This window comes from Peromyscus maniculatus, chromosome X (genome assembly GCF_049852395.1).
Source record: "Peromyscus maniculatus bairdii isolate BWxNUB_F1_BW_parent chromosome X, HU_Pman_BW_mat_3.1, whole genome shotgun sequence".
NCBI lineage: Eukaryota > Metazoa > Chordata > Mammalia > Rodentia > Cricetidae > Peromyscus > Peromyscus maniculatus.
The window spans coordinates 35,528,834-35,552,058 of NC_134875.1; the positions used below are offsets into that span (position 1 = coordinate 35,528,834).

Genomic DNA, 23,225 nt, shown 5'->3' on the forward strand with positions numbered 1-23,225 from the left:
TTAATTTTGTTTTTTTGACAATTTGAATTATCTATATATTGTGTTCTGATTACTCTCTCATGCAACCTTTGTCTCCTCCCATCCCTATCAACGTGCCCCCTTCCTGATCAGTCCCCTTTCAGATTCATGTTTTCTTCCTTCCAGTGGAAATTTGATGCTGATTTCCATGGTGGCTAAACCAGTTTTACATTCCTACCAGTAGTGACTAAGTATTCCTCTTTCCCTAGACTACATACACATCACGAAGCCAACAGTTATGCCAGTAGGGGTTAATTATCTTTCCTCATTACCAAGTGAGCTCACATACTATGCATTGAGCTCTTGTCAGCTTGAAATAGCTGTTCAGTTGGTGAGTTAGTACCTTGTAACATTCAGGATTCAATATGATAGTTGCCGTCTAAAGCTCTAGGCTGATCAAGGGAAATCAAATTATATTTATTTGTTGTTATTTTCTGTAAGGAGCCTGGCAGTATGTGATGGCTATACATATTTCTCCTCCAATGACTGCTTTTTATGGAGGGATGACTGCGTATAAGTTCTGGTTTGGGTTTTTTGTCTGTTTGTATTTTGTTTTTTAAGGGATCACTTTTGGGGAACATCTCATTTACTGATAATGAATGCCAGTGACGTTATTTTGATGTAAAAATCTGTCTGTTGGGAAGTGCTGTCATTTTAACTTAAAATGGAGACTTTTGAAATATCATTGTTTCTGTTCTCAATTGTCCTTTCTCCACATCTAGCTCAAGACTGCAGTGCAGATGAAGACAACTTCCTTGTGCCCATAGCAGTGGGAGCAGCCCTGGCAGGAGTACTTACTCTAGTGTTGCTGGCTTATTTTATTGGTCTCAAGCGCCATCATACTGGATATGAGCAGTTTTAGATCCTACAATCTGATTGATTATATTACAAAATTCGTTCATGATTGTATTATAAAATGCGTTCAAATAGTAAGGTTTTCTTGCCTCTCAGTGTATGAAGCACTTTGTTCCTTGGAACTTTCATTCCTAAATCGGCCCCATCATTTTGAGATGTCTTTTTTTTTTTTTAAAACTGTTCTCTGATCCACTTAAAATGCAGACTGGCTTAAAAAAAAAAGACACATATGTGCAATATTTTAAGATCTGTCTTAAGAAGCTTTGGCCAAATTGGGATCCTAACCTGAGATGCCTTAAACTTATTAATATGACCATTATAAAAAGACATACAGAGTTGTATCTTACTGAAATTAATAAATACTGCTTCACCACGGGTGTTTTGTTTCGATGTGTAACAGCTGTCCTGATTTAAACTCATTACAGCTATGCCTTTGTATATAGTTCAAGGCTTAAAATACATCAGATATGCTAAGACTTGGTTTTCAGGGGTGTTAAGTAGAGATAGTCCTAGGGCCATCCACATTTTTATAAGACCTAAAGAGAAACCAGAATATTACATCTTTTTAAGGTTATGACTTTCACTGTTACCTTTGACTTCAAATTAAATATGAAATTAGATTCTCAAACTTGTGATTTTTCCCTAGATTAAAAACAGGCTGAGGAGGCTATAAGAGAACTCAAACTGGCTTCTTAATTAGAAGGATTTTTTTTGAGGGGAGGTTGTTTTATGAGTGAAGAGTTTCTGTAGCCTTGGCTGATCTGGTACTTGCTATGTAGTCCAGGCTGGCATCAAACTCACAGAGATCCGCTTGCGTTGGCTTGCCAGATTCAAAGATCACAGGCATGTGTTACCATGCCCAACCTGGGCTTTTAAGGAAATGTTTATTTTTCAGCAATATAGGCTGCAAAGAGTCAAACATTAACCACTTGCCTTGTTTTCCTCCTCTTTGGATGCCTGATTAACACTAAAAGATAGAAGATTCTATGAACTAATTAGGACAGATTGTGTTGTGTTTCTCTACCTCATCTTGTTGATCTCTGGAGCATTCAAATCTATTTAGTGTTGTCATCAGACTGGTACTTATGAAATGTAAGCTAACAGCAATCTCAGAAGGGAGGCAATGAAGCACAGCATCTTTGCTCTTGCTTCTCCAAGATAGCCGCTGTGGGGCACCGTGTTGAGAGGCATTAAAATTAGCTAGACAGCTAGTCCAGATTGAAACATTTTCATGGTAAAAGTGAGGTGCTGATGGAATATATAAATAAATCCAAAGATTTAACAGATGAGACCATGTTCATACTGAAATGATCATTAATTCATTCTAATGTGTATATTGGCTTGTTCAGAGTTTCTGTCACGTACTAATTAACAGTACAAATGTGTTTAGGTACCCAGCTGTCAGTGTCTGTTAGGGAGCTTTCAGTAAAACAGTACCTCCAAAAAAAAAAAAAAAGCTAATTGTAGTTACTGAAATTCACATTATGTTTTCAGAAGCGTGACCGTGTTTGTGAATGACAAAAGTGTAAGAAGAGGAAATCTCAGAGGATATATGCAGGCTGTTGATGGATCACAGATCACACAAAACATTATAATTTATTCATTGCTTTAGCCTTGTACTGAAAAGACCTTAGAGATTATTTACTTTTAAGTCTAGAACTGTATGGAAAGGGATATGACTTCACAGATGTTTGATGTGTGGTAGCAATGAACCCACTAGTATTTGGATTAAAATCTGAATAAAATTCAGTCACTCAATAGTAAAATGATGACAGATTTAAGCTTGAACTTTTGAGAACAAAGGTAGGCACTTTGAGTTGTCCTTTGTTTTGCTTTTTTGAAATAATGAATATAGGCCTTCTTAGTCATCTATTAAGACACACTTGTTAGGATTTCTGTGCTGTCAAAAGTCAAGCCTCTGCATCATAAATATAGGAGGAAAAGGGAAGGGAGTGAGTAATTGTGGATCACTTGTTATGGGTCAGATACTTTAAAAATATACTTAATCCTGAAGGACCTTATGATGTAGGTGTCAGTATCCCCTTTTAATAGTTGAAGGAAGTGAGGACCAGCTTAAATAACTTGACAAAGGCCTTAATTTAGGTAGTCCTGCAAAGAGTCTGATTTCCAATTCAATTATGTCTTAAGTCAGAGTTTAGTGCCCACATTGCTCATGCTGTAGTCTGGTAAATCCATGGGATGGACTTGTATGCCTTAGATTCTGCTCTTTTTTTTAAGCAAGGCCATCAGTTAGCTAAAAAGAATTACATGTAACCTGTGAGCTGCCTAATGCTTAAAATAATGATACTGGAGTATTCGTTGGTCTTGCAGAGGATCTGGGTTTGGTTCCCAGCACCCACATGCCAGCTATCACCCACCTGTAACTTAATTTCTGGCCTCCAGGGCACGGAACACATGTATACAGACATACATGCAAGACATCCACATACATAAAATACAAATAAATTAATCTTTAAAAGAACTATAGCACATTATCTTGATCCTGTCTATTACTTGTACAGAATTATTTTTTTCCAAATGTGCTTGCTATGGAATCCAGGAGCCTTAGGCATGCTAGGCGAGCACTCTAGCACTGAGCTAGATCCCCATTCCCACTTAAATACCTTAAGGCTAGATGTGGCAAGGGAGAAGGAAATGGGGAGATTTGGAGTCAGTTTCCCTAATGCTGTTGGGCAACTCTAAAATTCTATACACTAATAATACAACTATATTGTATAAGCTTAATTCTGAATTTGAACCCTTTCCCATTTTCCCTTTTTGTACGAGAAATTTGGTAATTTTACATGAAATGTTAAGAAACAATGGCCTGTAGCTATGGAATGTTTGGGTGGTTACTGAGAAAATAAGGGAAATGCTCTAAAAAGATTAGCATGTGTCTACACTCTCAAAATGCTTCCTGTTTGCTTCTATCTCATTGCATTCTTTACTAATTTCCTTTCTTTGCTGTCTGTCTGTTCTTTTCTAACAGCTGAAGAATGTGCTGCTGACTCTGACCTCAACTTTCTTATTCCTGTTGCAGTGGGTGTGGCCTTGGGCTTCCTTATAATTGCTGTGTTTATATCTTACATGATTGGAAGAAGGAAAAGTCGTACTGGTTATCAGTCTGTATAATCAAATCAGTCTAGTGCTTCCATTGGCTAAAAGCCAAGAATTGCTGTGCGATTGAGATTCACAGACTGACTTCAGTGAGTTGCAAGCTGGCTTGGGCATGAGTAATACTTCAAAAATGTATTAGGACCAGTTTTTCACCCCTTCATTTTCTTCTCCATTTGTTAAGATGTAATTGAAAGAAAACTTACACTTTAGACTATGCCTCTTTAAAGTAAATAATTTTAAGCATCTGGATCCAATTTTGAAAGCATTTTTACTGAAGTATAATTTTATATGTTTCAGTTAGTTGTATTTTGCTACTTTGATGTTATTTGCAAAATCAAAGATGGTAGAGAATTTAACTTGCTTCCTGAAATAAAGTTTAAAACTTAATTCATCTTCTTTGATGATAAACCTAAAATTTGGCTCAAAATAAGAATGAGTTTCTTCACCTTCTAAAGAGAATTATTTAAATCTGTGTAATTCTTTTACTTAAAAACGGGGTATGGGGTATATCCCAAGTGGTACTGCATGTATATGTGAAGTTCTGAATTCTACCCTTATAACTGCAAAAACGTTTGTAAACAAAAATGCACTCAACAGAAAACTCTGCCTGTTTTTCCATTACTGTGAGAGCTACTATATTCTAACAAGGATTTTTCTTTTTTTCTATTTTTTTGGGGGGCGGGGCAGGGGCTTCTGCAGTTTGGAACATATTGATTATATTTACACTACAAGATAAAGCAACACTGTCAGCGTTTTGTAAGTGGTTGATTTAGGATGGGCTATGTGTTTTCTAAGGCTGTGATTTAGAACTGTTTTGCAGCTTTTAACTTGTTTAGAAAGTTAATTCATCCTGTATAACAAAAGAAAACCCCTCCTGTATACTTTTTGTGCCTCAGTGAGCTCAAATTGATATTTTAATGCATTGACTTCTTCCTCTCACAGTTAGCACGTGCTAACTGTGGAATCTAGTGGGCCCTGACGTGCCATCCATCAGGTGGCCGCCTAACCAAAGCTCGGCTGGGATGATTTTAGAAATTTATTTGATAAATGTATATCCCTGTAGGGGCCACTAATGCCTCTGGCTTCTGAAGTAGGGTAATAGAGACTACTCATCCTTATGTTTGCTGGATTCTTCAGCTGCTGAGTTTCTTGAAGTTTAATACTGTGCATGTTTAGGTCCCAAATGTCAGCTTTGCACACCTGATATTATCATGAGGCAGATGTTGATTTCCTTGAGCTATTTTCTCTACTAAAAACAGAAGAATCCAAAGATCTGCTTCAGAAATTTTGGTTAAGCCTAAAATATTGATCTTAAGTCTCAGTGATGTTAGTTTCTCAGTGATGTTAGTTTGGTAGCAGATCCCAGGATCAAGTCCCAATCTACCTCTAAGCACAGTGCGGCTCCTCACCACTATGCTGCTGTCAAGAATTGATGCCAGGATATTTTGCCATTAACTGCGGTTATGGAATTTTGTTAAAAAGAAAGCAAGTTTGTCAATTTGCTTCCCTATTGTCTGTATGTCCACCTCAAAAGCAGAGACTCCCAACTGGGTAGAATACTGGGTTATTCAATCCCATCTCCTTTAGCAGAGTCAAGTGCTCCATTTGCTCCAATATATATAGAATGGCTTTTAAGAAGATGTCCTCCAATGGCTTCCGCTTATTTGTTATTTAGTCACTTGATACAATAAAGAATAGTGGCTTTATTTCAATACATATTTTGGATGCTTCTCTAGAAGCCTGATTAATTAAATGGACTTTTTGGCTTGCTAAGTATATGACTTGAATATTCAGATAGCTTCCAAAAGTATGGGTTTATTTAAAACCTTTCTACTTTTGAGCAGGAAACTAATGTTACTAATTCTTTATTAGGTGTCATGGCTTTATCGTAGATAATTAACAGCAGACATATCTTTTATTCTTTGAGCAGTAAAATACAAAATAATAATAGGTTAAAAACACTGCTTCAACTCCAATCAAATATAGGAAGTTCAAAGTCTATGAACTGAGTTGAGTGTTCAATTAGCTTTTCTCTGTGCATTCATTTTATACCAGTACAACCAGTGGATCAGACTAAGACTTTGAACTCATGAATGGTGAATCATTTTCCACCTAAGCCTCTTTGGAAGAACTGATGCTTGCTGCTCTTTCAAGTTTTGCATTTGTTCATTTAAGGAACTAATGAATCGGGGACAAATAAAGTATGTTATTCATTTGATCTCCTAATGTGTGATTTTGGATTGATACATTAAATCTAATAAAGGTGATACATTCCATGTCACAATGGTTAACTTCATTTTTATTCTGTGTGCGCAGCCTAAAGAGCTCAGATTGATTTGTATCTTTAGATCCTGTTCTTTTGACGTGTCAGCAGGAATCATGATCTCAAAGGTCTGCAACTTGACCAATTCCCACTGTAAGGAAGAGACCAGAACCTTTTTAATAGACAACTCAAATATGAGGGCCTACATAATCATGAAGATGCCAAGAAAATACCCAAACCAAAATGTATACATCAACAACTCTAACTTCTTTTTTTAAAAAAAAATTATATATAAATTGGAACTTTAGTAAATCCATTAAAAGCAGGGCAGTGACTGGGTCCTGATATTACGGGCTTTGGGCTTTCAAGGCAGCCCCATGACCACACCCAGTCTTCCCCACCAGTAAGGTAGAGAAGACTAAGATGCAGTCAAGCAGCCATCCTTGTAGCGATAACTTCTACTTGAGGTTCAAAAAGGAGCTGAGGACAGATGTCCACAACATGGCTCTGCATTCTAGTTATGAACTAGAGAGAAATAGCTCAGTATTTTTTCCCTTGGAAAGGGGACAGTTGTGAGCTGCCATGTGGGTGCTGGGAATTGAACCCGGGTCTAACCAGAAGAGCAGCTACTGCTCCTAACCACTGAGCAATCTTTCCAGCCCTAACTTCTGTATAAATGTATTTAAATGTTTGTGAGCACCAATGACCTATACTCATCACTGACGTTCATTCTGATCAATAGATGCTTTCCAACAGGGGCAGGAGAGGAGCTGAAAGGTTCCCTGAATTCCTTGCAATCCATCTGCCTACTCATTTGTTAGATGGCTAGGTTAAGTAATAACTACTCCTTTATTTGCATAACTTCAGATATTTTGGTGGGAGAAGGAATTTAGCACTGACTCTCAATTGTTCTTAAATGTTCGCATTTCATTTTGTGACTGACTGCTACATGTTTTATGCAACCTCCCCCGCCCTGCTTTTTTTTTTCTTCCTTTGTTCTAGTCAGGGTTTCTCTGTGTAATACCCCTAACTGTCCTGGAACTTGTTTTGTAGACCAGGCTAGCCTCGAACTCATATCACCTTGCCTCTGTCTCCCCCTTTCTCCCCTCTGAGATATGATCTCACATAGCGGGGCTTTGAACTCCTGAGCCTCCTCTACCTCCTGGGTATTGATGTTATAAACAGCACTGTCATGCACAGCATTAACAGCTTTAATTGGGAAAATGGCTCTACACAGTATTTGGTGGGATAGGTCAGGGAAGAAGGGAATTTCTACAGAATATTTTTTGTTTCAGCTCCTTTACTGAACATATTTCACAATTCAGTACCTTACTTTAAGATTACAGCTAGCAGCCAGGCAGTGGTGGCACACACCTTTAATCCCAGCACTCAGGAGGCAGAACTAGGTGGATCTCTGTGAGTTCGAGGTCAGCCTGATCTACAGAGCGAGATCCAGGACAGGTACCAAAACTACACAGAGAAACCTTGTCTTGAAAAAAAAAAAAACCAAAAAACAAACAAACAAACAAAAAAACACTCACACACACAAAAACAAACAAACAAAAAAACAAAATTACAGCTAGCAAGAGGAGTATGTGTGTTGCTGGTAAGGGTTTCTATGGCTCTGAGTCAACTTGAAGGATCACCCTTTAAGTTCATTATGTCTAATCCTTGAAAGCTAATACTGTCTTTAGAACCCTGGGGAAGCATTTCCTCTTTTCCATTACTTTTACTGTTTCTGTCTTTTGGAGGCACTGTAAATCTGGATTGCTTTGTTTCAAGAGGTATGTACAGTGAACAACAATGCATTTTTAATAGTAAAGCAGCTCTGGTTTTCTTCTCCTTCCCTCCTTCCCTCCCTTTCTCTCTCTCTTTCCCTTGAGACAAGGTCTCACTATGTAGCCTTACCAGCTTTGAACTTCACAGAGATCTTCCTGCCTCTCAGGTGCTGATGCTAAATTGTTGCACCACGCCTGGAGGCAACTCTAGTTTAACTGAGCAACTCCAATGCTAAGCTCTCGGAGACACACATTGTTTCATTTGGGACAGTAATTCTGAGGTTGTATATTATCATTCCCCATTTAGAGAGGTGAGATCACTGAGCATTGAAGTTAGTGGGCCACGCTGACATCTAAGCTCTGCTTTGTCTGTCCACATAGACGATGGTATTTAGCATTATACATCCAGCCCTTCTAAGAACTTATAAAGCATTTGCCTTATATTAGTTACATAAACCCGACTTTTGTGCTCTACCAGCTTGCCTATAAATCAATCCATAAATGTTCACTAGTCGAGTTTTGAATGGTGAATGAATGTTGTGGCAGCATGCCTTTTGAAAGTTCAGTGCCTGTTTACTGTGTACCGTTTTACTGATGTTAAGCTCTGGATGTCATTTTTCCCCCAAGCTAGCCTCATTCAGTTATTCTGATCACGTATCATTATCATTCTGCCCTTAAATTCTTCTGCATCATGAATCATTTTGACTGTGCATTAGTGTTTAAGAAACTAAATGGCACTCTCTCTGTCCCCGCTTTCCTTAAATTGATGTCACTCCTGTCCCCGAGTCATCCCTTGGCTTTAAGTGCACTGTAGCTATGACACTTGGCAGTTTGAGCCCTGATAACACAGCTCCTACTCCCAAATCTAGAGCAGTTTTGAAAGAGTTTCTAGAGAGTCTTCCCTTCATATTTAAATTTCTAGCCATTATCTGTAGCCTGCTTTGTCTAGTACATTCCTGTACTCCACTTTAGCCATGTTGACCCTCCCAAGGGTGTGCTCATCTCAAGGCCCTTGCACTTTCTGTGCCTTCTACCTGGAAAGCTTGTTCCTAGCTCTCCTCATAGCTCACCCTGTCACCCCAGTCAAGTCTTCTGAAACTGTCATCTTGTCAGTGAAGCATTACCTGCCCAGCCTGTTGAAAATGGCACTCCAGGGCTGAAGAGATGGCTCAGTGGGTAAGAGTACTTGCTCTGCAAGCTTAAGGACCTGAATTTGAAGCCCTAGCTGGGTATGGCCATGAATACTCATAACCCCAGCACCAGGAGCAGAGACAGGCAGATGGTGGAAGAGCTTGCTGGCCAGCCAGATGAGTTGAAATGGTAAACTTCAGGCCGGTAAGAAACTCCATGGTTTTTGTTGTTGTTGTTGTTGTTGCTATTGGTTACTGTTGTTATTTTGTGTGTGTGTGTGTGTAGGGGTGGTTATTGTTTCATTTTCATTTTGTTTTGAATTTTTTTTTACTGTTTTTTTTTTTTTGTTTTGATTGAGGTAGGGAGAGGAACAGAGAAAACATGAAGTTGAGTGGGTAGGGAGATGGAGGAGTTGGGGGAGGGGAATATGCTAAAAATATTTTGTAGAAATCCTGTTTCAAAGAAATAAGGCATAGACCAGGGCCTTTGCATGTGCACATAGACATACATACACACACACACACACACACACACACACACACACACACACACACACACGATAACAGCATTCCTATGACTTTCCATTCTCCTTACCTTGTGTCACTTATCTGCATCAGATATGCTGTGTCCCTTACTTGTTAATGTATATTTCAAGTCTGTTTCCCTCTAGAAGATGAATTTAGTGAGAACAGGAGTTGGTGGTGAATCTTTTATTCTATCTCAATACCTAAAACACTGCCTGGCATATGATTTGTGCAGGAAAAAAAAAACCTTATTGAATGAATGAACAATCATGTCATATAACAGCTAAACATTTATTAAGCACCAAATGCCTTAGTCCATCATGTCTAAGATCTATCAATTGTAAGATCAATATTTCCAATTATAATATAAGAGGCCTGCTGATTTCAAAGATGTTAAAAATTGGAATAAAAAGGATTTTGGAATTTTCCAGGCACCATGGAGAGTGCTGTACATAGATTATATCATTTGCCATTAATCATTAACTAGTAATGAATAGCATGGAAGCAGATAAAGCCAGGGCTCTTATACACTCTCTCATTTCAGCCTTCTATAGGACAACATACCAGTTCTCTCTTTTTTGAAACTTTTAATTACATTTCTAGTTGGTGTCCATGCAAGCACGTATGTGCAGAGGTCAGAGGACCACTTGTGGGAGTTGGTTCTCCCTCCATGATGTGAATCTCAAGGATCAAATCCAGGTTACCAGGCTTGGTGCCAGTTGTGCTCACCCACTGAGTCATCTCATTGACATGTGGGGGCTGGAGAGATGGCTCAGCAGATAAGAGCACTTGCTGCTCTTGCAGAGGACTTGGGTTCAATTGCCAGTACCCATATGGCAGCTCAAAACCATCTGTAACTCTTGTCTCAGGGGATTGGCTCTTATGGTCCCCTTTCTAGTTTCATGATCAATAACCATACCCACAAAACCACAAACGTATAAAGTTAAAAAAAAGTGTATTTTTACTAGGATCCACATGACAATGTGTGTGATAATTGTCTGGTATGTCACTTAACGTCATTTCTAGTTCCACTTATTTTCCGGTAAATGTTATGATTCTTTTTTTTAAAAAGTTTTATTTTTATTTGTATGTTGTAGATGAATTTCTAAATGGTCTTATTAAATAAAAAATACGGAGCCAAATATAGGGGTGAAAGCCTTAGATCAGGTAAATAAGGAAAGCCACCAGCCAACCTTACCTCACCAACTCTGCAGCTTCCAAATGTGAGCTACTTCCTGTCTTACCTACGCCTTTATTGCCTTGTTCTGCCCTCTCATTGGCTATCTTAGCCCAGCTACCTCACTTCCTCTTCCTACGCAGTTCTGTCACTTTCTATCTGTCTGTACAGACCTCCAGGTCTCTATGGTTGGTACTGGGATTAAAGGCGTGTGTCACCACACTTGGCTCTGTTCCCGAGTATGGCTTTGCCCACACAGGGACCCTGCCAGGTAAGTGATCAGATTAAGGTCATGTGCTGCCTGACTTTGTTTACTTAAAATGGCTGGCCTTTTCCCCTTGTTCTCCAGGCAAGCTTTATTTATCATAGAACAAATAAAATATCACCACAGTATGTATACGCGTGCACTTGTGTGTTGTGTGTATGCACATGAGTGCAGGTGTCTACAGAGGCCAGAAGATGGTATTAGATTCCCGGGAGCTGAAGTTCCAGGTGGTTTTGAGCTCAGGTCCTCTAGAAGAACAGCAGGTACTCTTAATGCTCCATTTTCTCTCCAGCCCCACGATTTTATTGTTTTAAGGCAGCATAAAAATCCATTGCATGTAACTGACCATGTTTTTCTTATTCATTGATCTGATTCTATTTCTTAGCTATTATGAAGAGTACAGCAATATGCATGGATGTGTAAGTGCCTCTGTGGTAGGGGCTTACAGTCCTTTGAACATATTTGGGAGTGTTATGGCTGAATCATATGGTAGTTGCATTTTTAGTTTTTTGAGGGCCCTTCACACTGACTTGTGTAGTGGCTACACCAGTTTACACCCCTGCCAGCAATGTATAAGGGTTTTTCTTTCCTCCCACCATCTCCAGCGTTTATCAGTTTTCTTGCTGGTAGCCATTCTGTCTGGGGTGAGATGGCATCTCAGTGTAGTTTTAATTTCCATTTCCCAGATGGCGTCTGTATCTGTGGCTGCTGGAATTTTCAATGTTAAGGCCCATAGCTTGTCCAGTGTCCTCTTTTCTTTTAAGTGTTGTATCTTCTAGCGTGGCGTATATGTCAGAACAGATTTTTGAACCTTAGCTTTTAGATCACAAAGTAACTATGTAGCCCTAAACAATTTATTTAACCTCTCTAAGTTAGGCTTGGCTTACCCATCTCTAAAATAACATTACATTCTATGGTGTAGCGTTAAAAAGATTGAAGAGTATGCCATCAAGTATATAGTAGGCAATAAATATAAATATTTGCCTAATGATATCAAGCTGAACTTAAAGATGATAAATTTCTGATGCTGTGATCACAGGAGGAGGGAGTAGAGAGGGAATAGGACTGAGATAAAACTTGGAGGAACAGAAGATGTATAGTCAAACTGAGTTAGAAAAAGAAGACCAAATTGTGAAGTTACATAGTCTCAGAATCCACTAGAAAGATGTATACACGAGGCTCAATGGAATAAATACCATTGATTTTAAAGCTTTAGCTGAGAGAATACATAGGTGATGAATACCAAGAACACAGCAAGATTCACCACTAAAACAGCAAAAACTAACAAATAATGACAAAGGTTTGAAATCTGTTGCTGTGAACATATATTTGTGGAAAATAATATGAATATTATGAGAACACAACTAGAAATAGAACTATCACATGATATAGAAGTCCCACTACTGGGTTTAAATCCAGAGGAAATGAAATCAGTATGATTCAATACTGTAGGTTAGTTGCAGTGCTATTCACCAGAGCCAGATGTGGAAGCATCCTGTGTGTCCATTGGCAGATGAAGGTATAAAGAAAGTGTTGTACAATACACAGTAGAACATTATTTAATCTCAAAAGAGTGCAGTTGGGACTGAAGAGATGGCTTAGCAGTTAAGAGTACTGGCTGCTCTCTACAGAGAATCTAGGTTCAATTCCCACTGCCCACATGGCAGCTCACAAGCATCTGTAACTCCAATTCCACAGGATTAAACACCCTCTTCTGACCTCCACAGGCCACAGGTATATGCATAGTGCACAGACATGCTTGCAAGCAAAACACCCATACACATTTTTTTCTTTTAACATAGAGGAAAAAATGCAGTTCAGTCATATGCAGCAATGTGGATAGAATTGGAGGATATTTGTTATATGGAATGTATCTGACATAGAAAGACAATGCCATATGCCATTGATATGAAAAGCTGTTTCCATAGAAAGTAGGGAATGGCATGGCTACTAGAGTCTAGAAAGGGTATAGGGAAAAGAGGATAAACAAAATGCTTTCAGAGTACAGAGATAAGATGGGTAGGAGGAATAACCTCTAATGTTCTATAGCAGAGTAGGATAACTATAGTTGGAAAATACCATTTTAAACATTAAAAAATGTAGGGAGAATTGTGAATGTTCACACTACAAAGAAATACATATCAGTTACCCTGAACTAATCACTACATATGTATAGTGAAATGTATTGAAATGTCACAGTGTATCCCATTATTATGTATAATTATGTGTCAGTTTTTTAGGAATCTGAGCTAGGGAGACTACTCAGAGGGTAAGAGGCTTGCTGTGCAAGGATGAGCACCTGGATTTGAGTCCTTATGACCCACATAAAATCGGGCCACCATCATATATGCCTTTTACTCCAGCACTGTGTGGAAGAGAGATGGACCCAGGAAGCTTGCCAGCCAGCCAGCTGAGCTGCCCATATGGTGGGCTTCAGGATAGGTGAGAGACCCTGTCTCAGAGAATATAGCAGATACAGAGGAAGACACTTGAGGTCCTCCTCTGGTCTCTGCTGGTACTCATATCCATACACTCATACATATGTACAACACACACTCATCATATATCAAAATAATAATTAAAAAGGTCATATTTGGTGAGTAATACCACAATACATTTATTGGAATGTGTTATAAAGCTAGAATCAAAGATCCATCTATATTTGATTCTGGATCTTTCGTAGTTTAAAATTTTAACCTCTTTAAGCATACTTGCATTTATTTTAATGTTGTGAAGTTAGGTGTCTAAACCTATTTCCCCCAAATAAGTAACCTATTGTTTTAATAGCTAAAAATCATTTTCAATGTTCCATTCTTTCCCTACTGATCTGAAAGAACAACTCTATAAATTACCACACACACACACACACACACACACACACACACACACACACACTGCACAGCTTGCTTGTGTGTACTGTGGTTTATCTATTGAACTGTTGGTTTATTAAAATTTGGCTGTGTATATTACCTCAAAGAACACAGTACTGGGGATACTGTTCTGGTAGAACACTTGCTAAGCATGCACAGGGTGTGGAATAATCCCCAGCATCAACACACACACACACACACACACACATACACACACACACAATGAAAACTGAAAAATTAAAAGGAAGACATTTCAATACATAAAAATTTATTTTTTCTGAGCATTAAAGTAACATCAGACAAAAAGTTAAACATGAAAGCAAAAACAAGAGAAAATGTTTGTTTTCTGAAGTGTACGGATTAGGATAATATCCGTACTGCCAGATAGTGACAAAACAAGAGAAGACAGCCATTCCCGTGAGTGAACTGGAGCAAAGACTCAACTAGGTGAATCACAGCAGAAAAGCTGTAAATAGACAACTTGAGAAGATGCTCCATCTTCATAGTCACTGAAGAAATGGAAACGAAACAAGGTAACTATCAGACTAAATGTTTATTTAAGTTAAAATATTCCTGTGTGTGTATGATGTGTGAGTAGGCGTGTACTCTTACTATGGCACATGGATGCAAGTCAGAGCACAACTCATGGGAGTGATTCTCACCTTCCACTCTTGTGTAGGTTCTGAGGGGTTGCACACAGATCACCAAGGTTGTACAGTGAGTGCTTTACCCACTAAGCCATCTTGCCAGCCCCCAGATTGACTGAATTTTTTAATGATAATATTCACTTTTGCCTGTAAATCAGAAAACTGCACACTAGCGTAATACTGAGTGAAACATTCATTCATATGCTAGAATATCATATACTCATTTAAAATCACATTCTCAAATAAGAACGACAACGTGTTTATGTCTGTTAAGTAAAAATAATGGGCTGAGGATGTGGATCTGCAGGTAAGGTGCTTGCCTAACAGGCGTGAAACCCTGGGTTTAATCCCCAGCACTGCATGCCTATAGTCTCAGTGACTGGGCAGTGGAGGCAGGAAGAGCAGAAGTCTTCTTTGGCTACATAACAAACTCAGTGCCATCTGGGGATACATAAGATTGGCTCTCAAAACTATGTCCCATTTGTTTTTGGTTCCCTTCCTTCCTCTGTTTCTCCACTCCTCTAGCCCTCTGAACATTCTTCCTGTGCCTGGATTATCCCTCATGCTGGCTCCACAGTCCACAACTGAAGGATACACTTGGGGCCACTGCTTCTACAACTGTGAAACCTATAAAAAAGTCCTACAGTCTGTATACATGTATATAAAAAGGTATTTGTATGTATAGAGAAAATATATTAGGAACTATAAATAACTTCCTCCTGGCTTTTGAGTTATGAATGGTTTTCACTACCTTTTGTAGTTCAGTTTAGGTGAATCCAGTTTTCTTTGATAATGAGAAAGGCCCCAGGAAAATAATTTCCTCAGAGTGGGCTTTCTCTTGTCTTCTGCACATAAGTGAGAGCCTACCTTGTGAAAGGACAAAGCCTTCACTTCTGCCATATCTCACATCACTCTTTGACATATACATTTATCAAGAAGGGTTCCTCTTTTGTGTTCTTCATTAGTCTAGTCACATAGCCCTGGGCTTGTGAGCTCTCATCCCAGAAGAGAGCAAGAGGTTACTTTCTGTCATCACATCTTTCCATACAATGTAGGTGAGGCCCTTACAGGGAGGGGGCAGCTGGGAGCCAGCACTTGTAGTTGAGACAAATGGGAGTTGGGTATGCTTAGGGGAAGGGGCTCTGTCAATGTCCCCAATGGTGTCAATGGGCCATGTGCTCAGTCACCTCCCTTTCTAGTGCCAACATGAGGGAAGATGCCGGCTCTATCACCGTCTCCACCCTCTTCCCTGTCTACCAGATTATAACTCAAACTCCCTACACTATTGTCATTTCTGTGGATCAAGGCATCATCAGACCCTGTTGCTTACTATTAATTGTCAAGAATTAAAGGTTACTAATGTATTGCATTACAGTAGAAACTATGGATTTGATGTCTGACAAGTTGGGATTTGAATCCAGGTCACATTAATTTCCAGTAAATGAGTGTGGGTAAGTGATTGATTTGCACTAAATTGAGTAAATATGTAAATAGGTTCTCTGAACAATTCTTAGTAAGGGTATCTATGATAGATAGCTATACCATACACAGTGGTGATAAGTACTATGTCAATCCATTTATTTATTTATTTATTTTTGCTACTACAATGAAATACTTAGGTGGACATTTTACAAAGAAAAGACATTTAGAGGCCTCCCCTGGGTCCCACATCCTGTATTCCTGCATAGTCTGGCCATCCTGCCTGCACTACTACCAACCTCTAGGCTTCTGCCAGGACCTACCCTACCTACCTACCACCACCAGGGCCCTTCTGTGCTCATCCACCCCCTGCACCCACTGAAAATTCCCATCTCCCTCCTTAGGATCTAGCCTGGTGAGTCTGTGTGACCTCCCCATCTACACTTTCTCCTCAACCTACCAGATCTAGCCCATTGCCCAGCTTAGTCTAGTTCCCTTGCGTACACCACAAATGATCTCTAGGCTTTGGCTAGGATCCTCCCTAACTATTCTCCAACTCACAGGCCCCTCCCATGCCATATCCAACCTTTCCATCGAGCTAGATCTGCCCTTAAACTTCAGGACTGGACCAAGAAGCACTCCTGTAGGACACTCCAGTCCCCACTGTCTACTTGACTTCATTTCTCCCAACCTGCCTGCACTTCATCTCTTCCACCCCAACCTGCTCTGTAATTATCAGAATCAGAACTAAGAAAAGAAGTCCATAGCTGCCGGTGGTGGCACATTCCTTCAATCCCAGCACTCAAGAGGCAGAGGCAGGCAGATCTCTGTGAGTTCAAGCTCAGCCTGGTCTACAGAGTGAGATCCAGGACACCCAGGGCTACACAGAGAAACCCTGTCTTGAAAAACGAACAAAACAAAACAAGCCCACATGCCCAGATATCATCACAAAAACACAAACAATATGAAAGATCAAGCCAGTATCTTCCCTCCAAAATATACCAGTCCTGTAGAAATGTTTGCCAATGAGAATTTCCTAGATGAACTCGGCACAGAATCTAAGAGAACAATTGTAAACTTCATCAAAGATTTCAAGGAGTTTAAAGAAGACAGACATAGCTCAAATGAAATTAAGGTGAAAGAGTTTAAGTAGTGGTTCTCAACCTGTGAGTCATGACCCCATTGGGGGATCGAATATCAGATCTCCTACATATCAGATATTTATATTACAATTCATAACAGTAGCAGAATTACAGTTACAAAATATCAACAAAATAATTTTATCGTTGGGGGGGGGTTACCACAACATGAGGAACTGTATTAAGAGTCACAGCATCAGGAAGGGTAAGAACCACTGGGACTTAAGGAGAATAAATGCCTGAGTGATGCCCAAGAAAACACAAACATAAGGCCGATGGAAATGACGAGGACAGTCCAGGACTTGAAAACAGAATTCAATCAGGAGATAGAAACATTGAAGGACTCAAGCTGAAATGAAGAGGACATTGAAAACCCCAAGAAATCAACTAGGGAACTTGAAGGAAAGTAGGAAATAGAATTAGAATATAGGATATCAGAACTAAAAGATCTAGACCAAATAAGCATGGAGTATGAACAATTTAAAACAATTTAAAAGAAAGGAACACACAGAAAATGTAGGCTATCATGAAAACTTAAACCCTTGAACTATACTCATAGATAGAGAAGAATCCAAGTTAATGGCATGCACCAGCTCTTCAATAAGATCATAGAAGAAAACGTTCCCAAACTAAGGAAAGACACACCTGTACAGATACAAGGAGCACACCGAACACCAAATAGGCATAACAAGAAAAGAAAATTCCCACATCCCCATGGCATATCATAGTTAAAACAAAAACTCTATATAATAAAGAAAATGTATTGAAAGCTGCAAGAGAAAATAAGCGTAAGTCACAAATAAAGGAAAACTCAGCAGAATAAGCTGACTTCTAAATGGAAATTGTGAAAGCTTAAAGAGCCTAGAGCAATGCATTCCCAGTCCTTAAAGACTGATGTCCAACCTAGACTAATATACCCAGCAAAACTATCTGCCAATAGTGAAAGAGACAAAGACTCTCTTTGACATAAACAATCTTAACATTTTTTATACCTGCCCCTACTTTACCAGAGGCCACACCAGCATCCAGAACCTCAGGTAATGCACCCCACCTCACCTGCAAATCTCCAGCACTCCCTCTGCCTGCCCAGCCCACCCTCTATCACCCCTCTCCTTGTCACCACATCTGGGTTCACAACCCTAGTGGAAGCCTCCCCTGCTCCACCAGAAGCCAAGCTGTCAACCAGGACCCCAGTTAAGATCCCAACCCCTGCAGATGGCCAGCACTTCCTAGGTGCCTACACAGTCTACCCCCAACTGCTCCTTCTCCCCTTGTCACCATATCTTGGCCCACAACTTTGGTGGAAGGCCCCTACCCAACCAGAGGCCATTCTGGCTGGCCATCAGAACCCCAGGTAGGCTGGTTGCCCATGGACCACTCCCACTTTCTCAGTGCTTTCCCGACCCATCCCCTAATCAGCCCTCCCCTCTTCATCACCATATCTGGCCCCCAACTCCAGTAGAGGCACCCTGCTGAAGCATAGGACATATGAGCCACCATAACTGCAGGTAGCCCACCGGCCCCAGCACTGTCCTCACTTGTGCCACCCAGCCTACCTTCAGTTACCCCACCACCCCTCCTCACCACGATATCTCAACTCCTCCACGATAACCTCAACTCCTGCAGAAGGACCCCCAGCTAGAGCAGAGGCCATGCCAGCTGCCAGAACTCCAGCCCCCAACTCAGAACACTACTGAACCACAGGCCACTCTGGCCAGAAGACCAGAGAGGAAACAGAAATGAAGAAAAATAGCAACCATCTAACAAAGACAAATTAGAAATCGACACCTAGACCTATAATTACCACCAAATTCAGATGCCTAGACACCAGTGTAAGAACACAATCAACAATAGCCAGGGAACTATCTCACCACCACAGCCCAACAAATCCTGAATATTCTAACACAGCTGAAATATAAGATGACTGAGGTCCTTATAGAGGAAAAGAACAAATACCTTAAATAAATGGAGAAAAACACAAATAATTGGAGGAAATGAAGAAATTCCTTAAAGCCAAGAAAAACAAAATAGTTCAAGGAAACAAATAAAAATGTTCAAGACCTGAAAATGGAAATAGAATCAATAAAGAAAGCACAAACTGAGGTAATCCTGGAAATGGAAAATATAAGTAAGCAAACCAGAACTACAGACACAAGCATTGCTAACAGAATATAAGAGATGGAAGAGAGAATCTGAGGCATTAAAGATATGATAGAAATAAATACATCAGTCAAAGAAAATGTTAAATCTAAAAACTTCCAGATACAAAACATCTCAGGAAATCTGGGACACCATGAAAAGACCAACCCTAAGAATACTAGGAATAGAAGAAGAAGAACCCTTGCTCAAAAGCCCAGAAAATATTTTGAACAAAACCATAGGAGAAAAATTTCTAACCTAAAAGAACAACATGCCTATAAATGAACAAGAAGCTTACAGAACACCAAATACATTGGATCAGAAAAGAAAGTTCCCTCACCACATAATAATCAAAACACTAAACATATAGAACAAAGAAAGAATATTAAAAGCTGCAAGGAAAAAGAACAAGTAATATACAAAGGCAGACCTATTAGAATTATACCTGATTTCTCAATACAGACTTAAAAGCCAGAAGGACCTGGACTGATATATTGCAGACTCTAAGAGACCATGGATGCCAGCCCAGACTACTATACCAAGCAAAACTTGCAAAAACCATAGTTAGAGAAAACAAGATATTCTATGATAAAGTCAAATGTAAACAATATCTGTCCACAAATCCAGCCCTACAGAAGGTACTAGGAGGAAAAATTCAACCCAAGGAGGTTAACTACTCATCAAAACACAGGAAATGAGTAATTCTCACTAGCAAAACCAAAAAAAGGACACACACACACCACACACACACACCACCACCACCACCAGCACCAACACCAACACCAACACCAACACCAACACCACCACCAACAAATAACAGGAATTAGCAATCATTGGTCATTGGTATCTCTCTATTCCCCAATAAATACTTGATTCCCCAATAAGAAGACACAGACTAAGAGAATGGATGCAAAAAACAGGATCCATCCTTCTGCTGCATACAAGATATACACCTCAAGCTCAAAGATAAGCATTATCCCAGAGTAAAGGGTTGGAAAAAGATTTTCCAAGCAAAAGGACCTAAGATGCAAGCTGGTGTAGCCATTCTAATATGTAATAAAATAGGCTTCAAACCAAAATTAATCAAAAGAGATATGGAAGGACACTTCACACTCACCCACCAAAATGATCTTCTAGTTTTTAACATCTATGCCCCAAATGCAAGGGAGCCTATGTTTGTAAAGGAAACACTACTAAAGCTTAAATCACAGACACACATTGATAGAAGGAGACTCCAATACCTCACTCTCACCAATGGACAGGTCATCCAGCAAAAACTAAACAGAGAAATACTGGAGATAACAGATGTTATGAACCAAATGGACCTAACAGATATCTACAGAACATTTCAACCAAACAAAAAAGAGTACACCTTCTCAGCACCTCATGGAACATTCTCCAAAACTGACCACATACTCGGTTACAAAGCAAGTCTCAACAGAGACAAGAAAATTGAAATAACTCCTTGCATCCTATCAGACTACCCTGATTTAAAACTGGGTTTCAACAACAACAACAACAACAACAGAAACAACAGAAAGCATACAAACTCATGGAAACAGAACAACTCTACTGAGTTACTATTGGGTCAAGGAAGAAATAAATAAGTAGAAGACTTCCTACAATTCAAAGAAAATGAGTGCACAACAAACCCAAACTTATGGTACACAATGAAAGCAGTGCTAAGAGGAAAGTTCATAGCACTAAGTGTCTACATAAAGAAATTGGAGAAATCCCATACTAGTCACTTAAGAGCACATCTGAAAGCTCTAGAAAAAGAAGAAGCAAACACACCCAAGAGGAGTATATGGCAGGAAATAAACAGTACTGAAAATCAATAAAATCAAAGCAAAGAGAACAATACAAAGAATCAATGAAACAGTTGATTATTTGAGAAAATTGACAAGATAGACAAACCCTTATACAAACTAACCAAAAGGCAGAGAGAGAATATCCAAATTAACAAAATCAGAAATGAAATGAAAAAGGGGATATAATAACAGACACTAAAGAAATACAAAGAATTAGGTCATACTTCAAAAATCTGTACTGCACCGGGCAGCAGTGGCGAACGCCTTTAATCCCAGCACTTGGTAGGCAGAGCCAGGCGGATCTCTGTGAGTTCGAGGCCAGCCTGGGCTACCAAGTGAGTTCCAGGAGAGGCACAAAGCTACACAGAGAAACCCTGTCTCGAAAAAAAAATCTGTACTGCACAAAATTGCAAAATCTAAAAGAAATGGATAATTTCTCGATAGATACCACTCACCAAAGTTAAATCAAGATCAAATAATTTAAATAGATCTATAACCAACCCTAAGGAAACTGCAGTCATTAAAAGTCTCCCAACAACAACAACAGCAACAACAACCAAAAAAGCCCAGGGCCGGGTGATTTTAGCCCAGAATTCTGCCAGACCTTCAATGAAGAGCTAATGCCAATACTCCTCAAATTATTACACAAAATAGATGGGACATTGACAAATTCATTTTGAAGCCACAGTTACCCTGATACCCATACCACATAAAGACTCAACAAAGAAAGAGAATTACAGACCAATTTGCCTCATGAACATAGGTACAAAAATACTCAATAAAATACTCACAAACCAAGTTCAAGAACACATCAAGAAGAGCATCCACCATAATCAAGTAGGCTTCATCCCAGAGATGCAGAAATGTTTCAACATACAAAAATCAATCAATGTAATCTATCATATAAACAAACTGAAAGAAAAAATCCCACACGGTCATCTCATTAGATGCTCAAAAAGCCTTGACAAAATCCAACACCCCTTTATGATAAAAGTCTTGGAGAGATTAGGGATACAAGAGACATATGTAAACACAAAGAAATCAATATACAGCAAACTTATAGCAAACATCAAGTTAAGTGGAAAGAAACTCAAAGCAATTCCACTAAAATGAGTAACAAGACAAGGCTGTCCACTCTATATCTATTCAAAATAGTAACAGAAGTTCTAGCTGGACCAATAAGACAACTGAAAGAGATCAAGAAGATACAAATGGGAAAGGAAGAAGTCTAAGTATTGCTATTTGCAGATGACATGATAGCATACACAAGCAATCCCCAAAAGTTCTATCAGGGAGCTCCTACAACTGATAAACACCTTTACGTAAGTGGCTAGATACAACCTTAACTAAAAAAAATAGTATCCCCCCTAAACACATGGGCTGAGAAAGAATTCAGGGAAGCAACATTCTATACAATAGCCACAAATAATATAAAGTATCTTGAGGTAACTCTAACTAAGCAAGTGAAAGACTGGTAAGACAAAAACTTTAAGTCTTTGAAGAAATAAATTGAAGAAATTATCAGAAGATGGAAAGATCTTCCATGTGGTGGTATTGTGTTTCCCAAAATATTGTGCACCCTAATAAAATTATCTGGGGTCAGAGAACAGAACAGCCACTAGATACAGAGGCTAGAAAATGGTGGCACTTACACCTTTAATCCTAGCATTCCAGAGGCAGAGATCTACCTGGATCTCTGTGTGTTCAAGGATACAGCCAAGCATGGTTACTCATGCCTTTAATCTCAGAAAGTGAGCCTTTAATCCCAGGAAGTGATGGCAGAAAGCAAAATGGTATATAAGGCATGAGGACCAGGAACTAGCAGGTTAAGCTTTTAGGCTTTGGAGCAGCACAGTTTAGCTGAGAGGCATCCAGTCTGAGGAAACAGGATCATCTGAGGAATTGGCAAGGTGAGGAACTGTGGCTTGTTCTGCTTTTCTAATATTCCAGCATTCACCCCAATACTTGGCTTCAGGTTTGATTTTATTAACAAGATCTTTTAGCAATTTGTGCTACACTCCCATGCTAGTGAGTCAGTAGGATTAACATTAAAATGACCACCCTACCCAAAG

General features: G+C 39.3%; 1 protein-coding gene across 2 annotated transcripts in view; it reads left to right on the forward strand.

The window, feature by feature from the left end:
* The window catches only part of Lamp2 (lysosomal associated membrane protein 2), a 50,041-nt gene extending 43,767 nt beyond the window's left edge, over positions 1-6,274 (forward strand). Inside the window, exon 9 of one of the 2 annotated variants that reach the window (XM_006981565.4) lies at positions 3,863-6,274. In XM_006981565.4, coding sequence (XP_006981627.1) covers positions 3,863-4,005 — 143 coding nt within the window. In that variant the 3' untranslated portion in view covers positions 4,006-6,274. Of the gene's footprint in view, positions 1-740; positions 1,247-3,862 lie in introns of those variants that run through there. The other variant, XM_006981566.4, reaches the window with a different exon arrangement.
* The last annotated feature ends 16,951 nt before the right edge of the window (positions 6,275-23,225 follow it).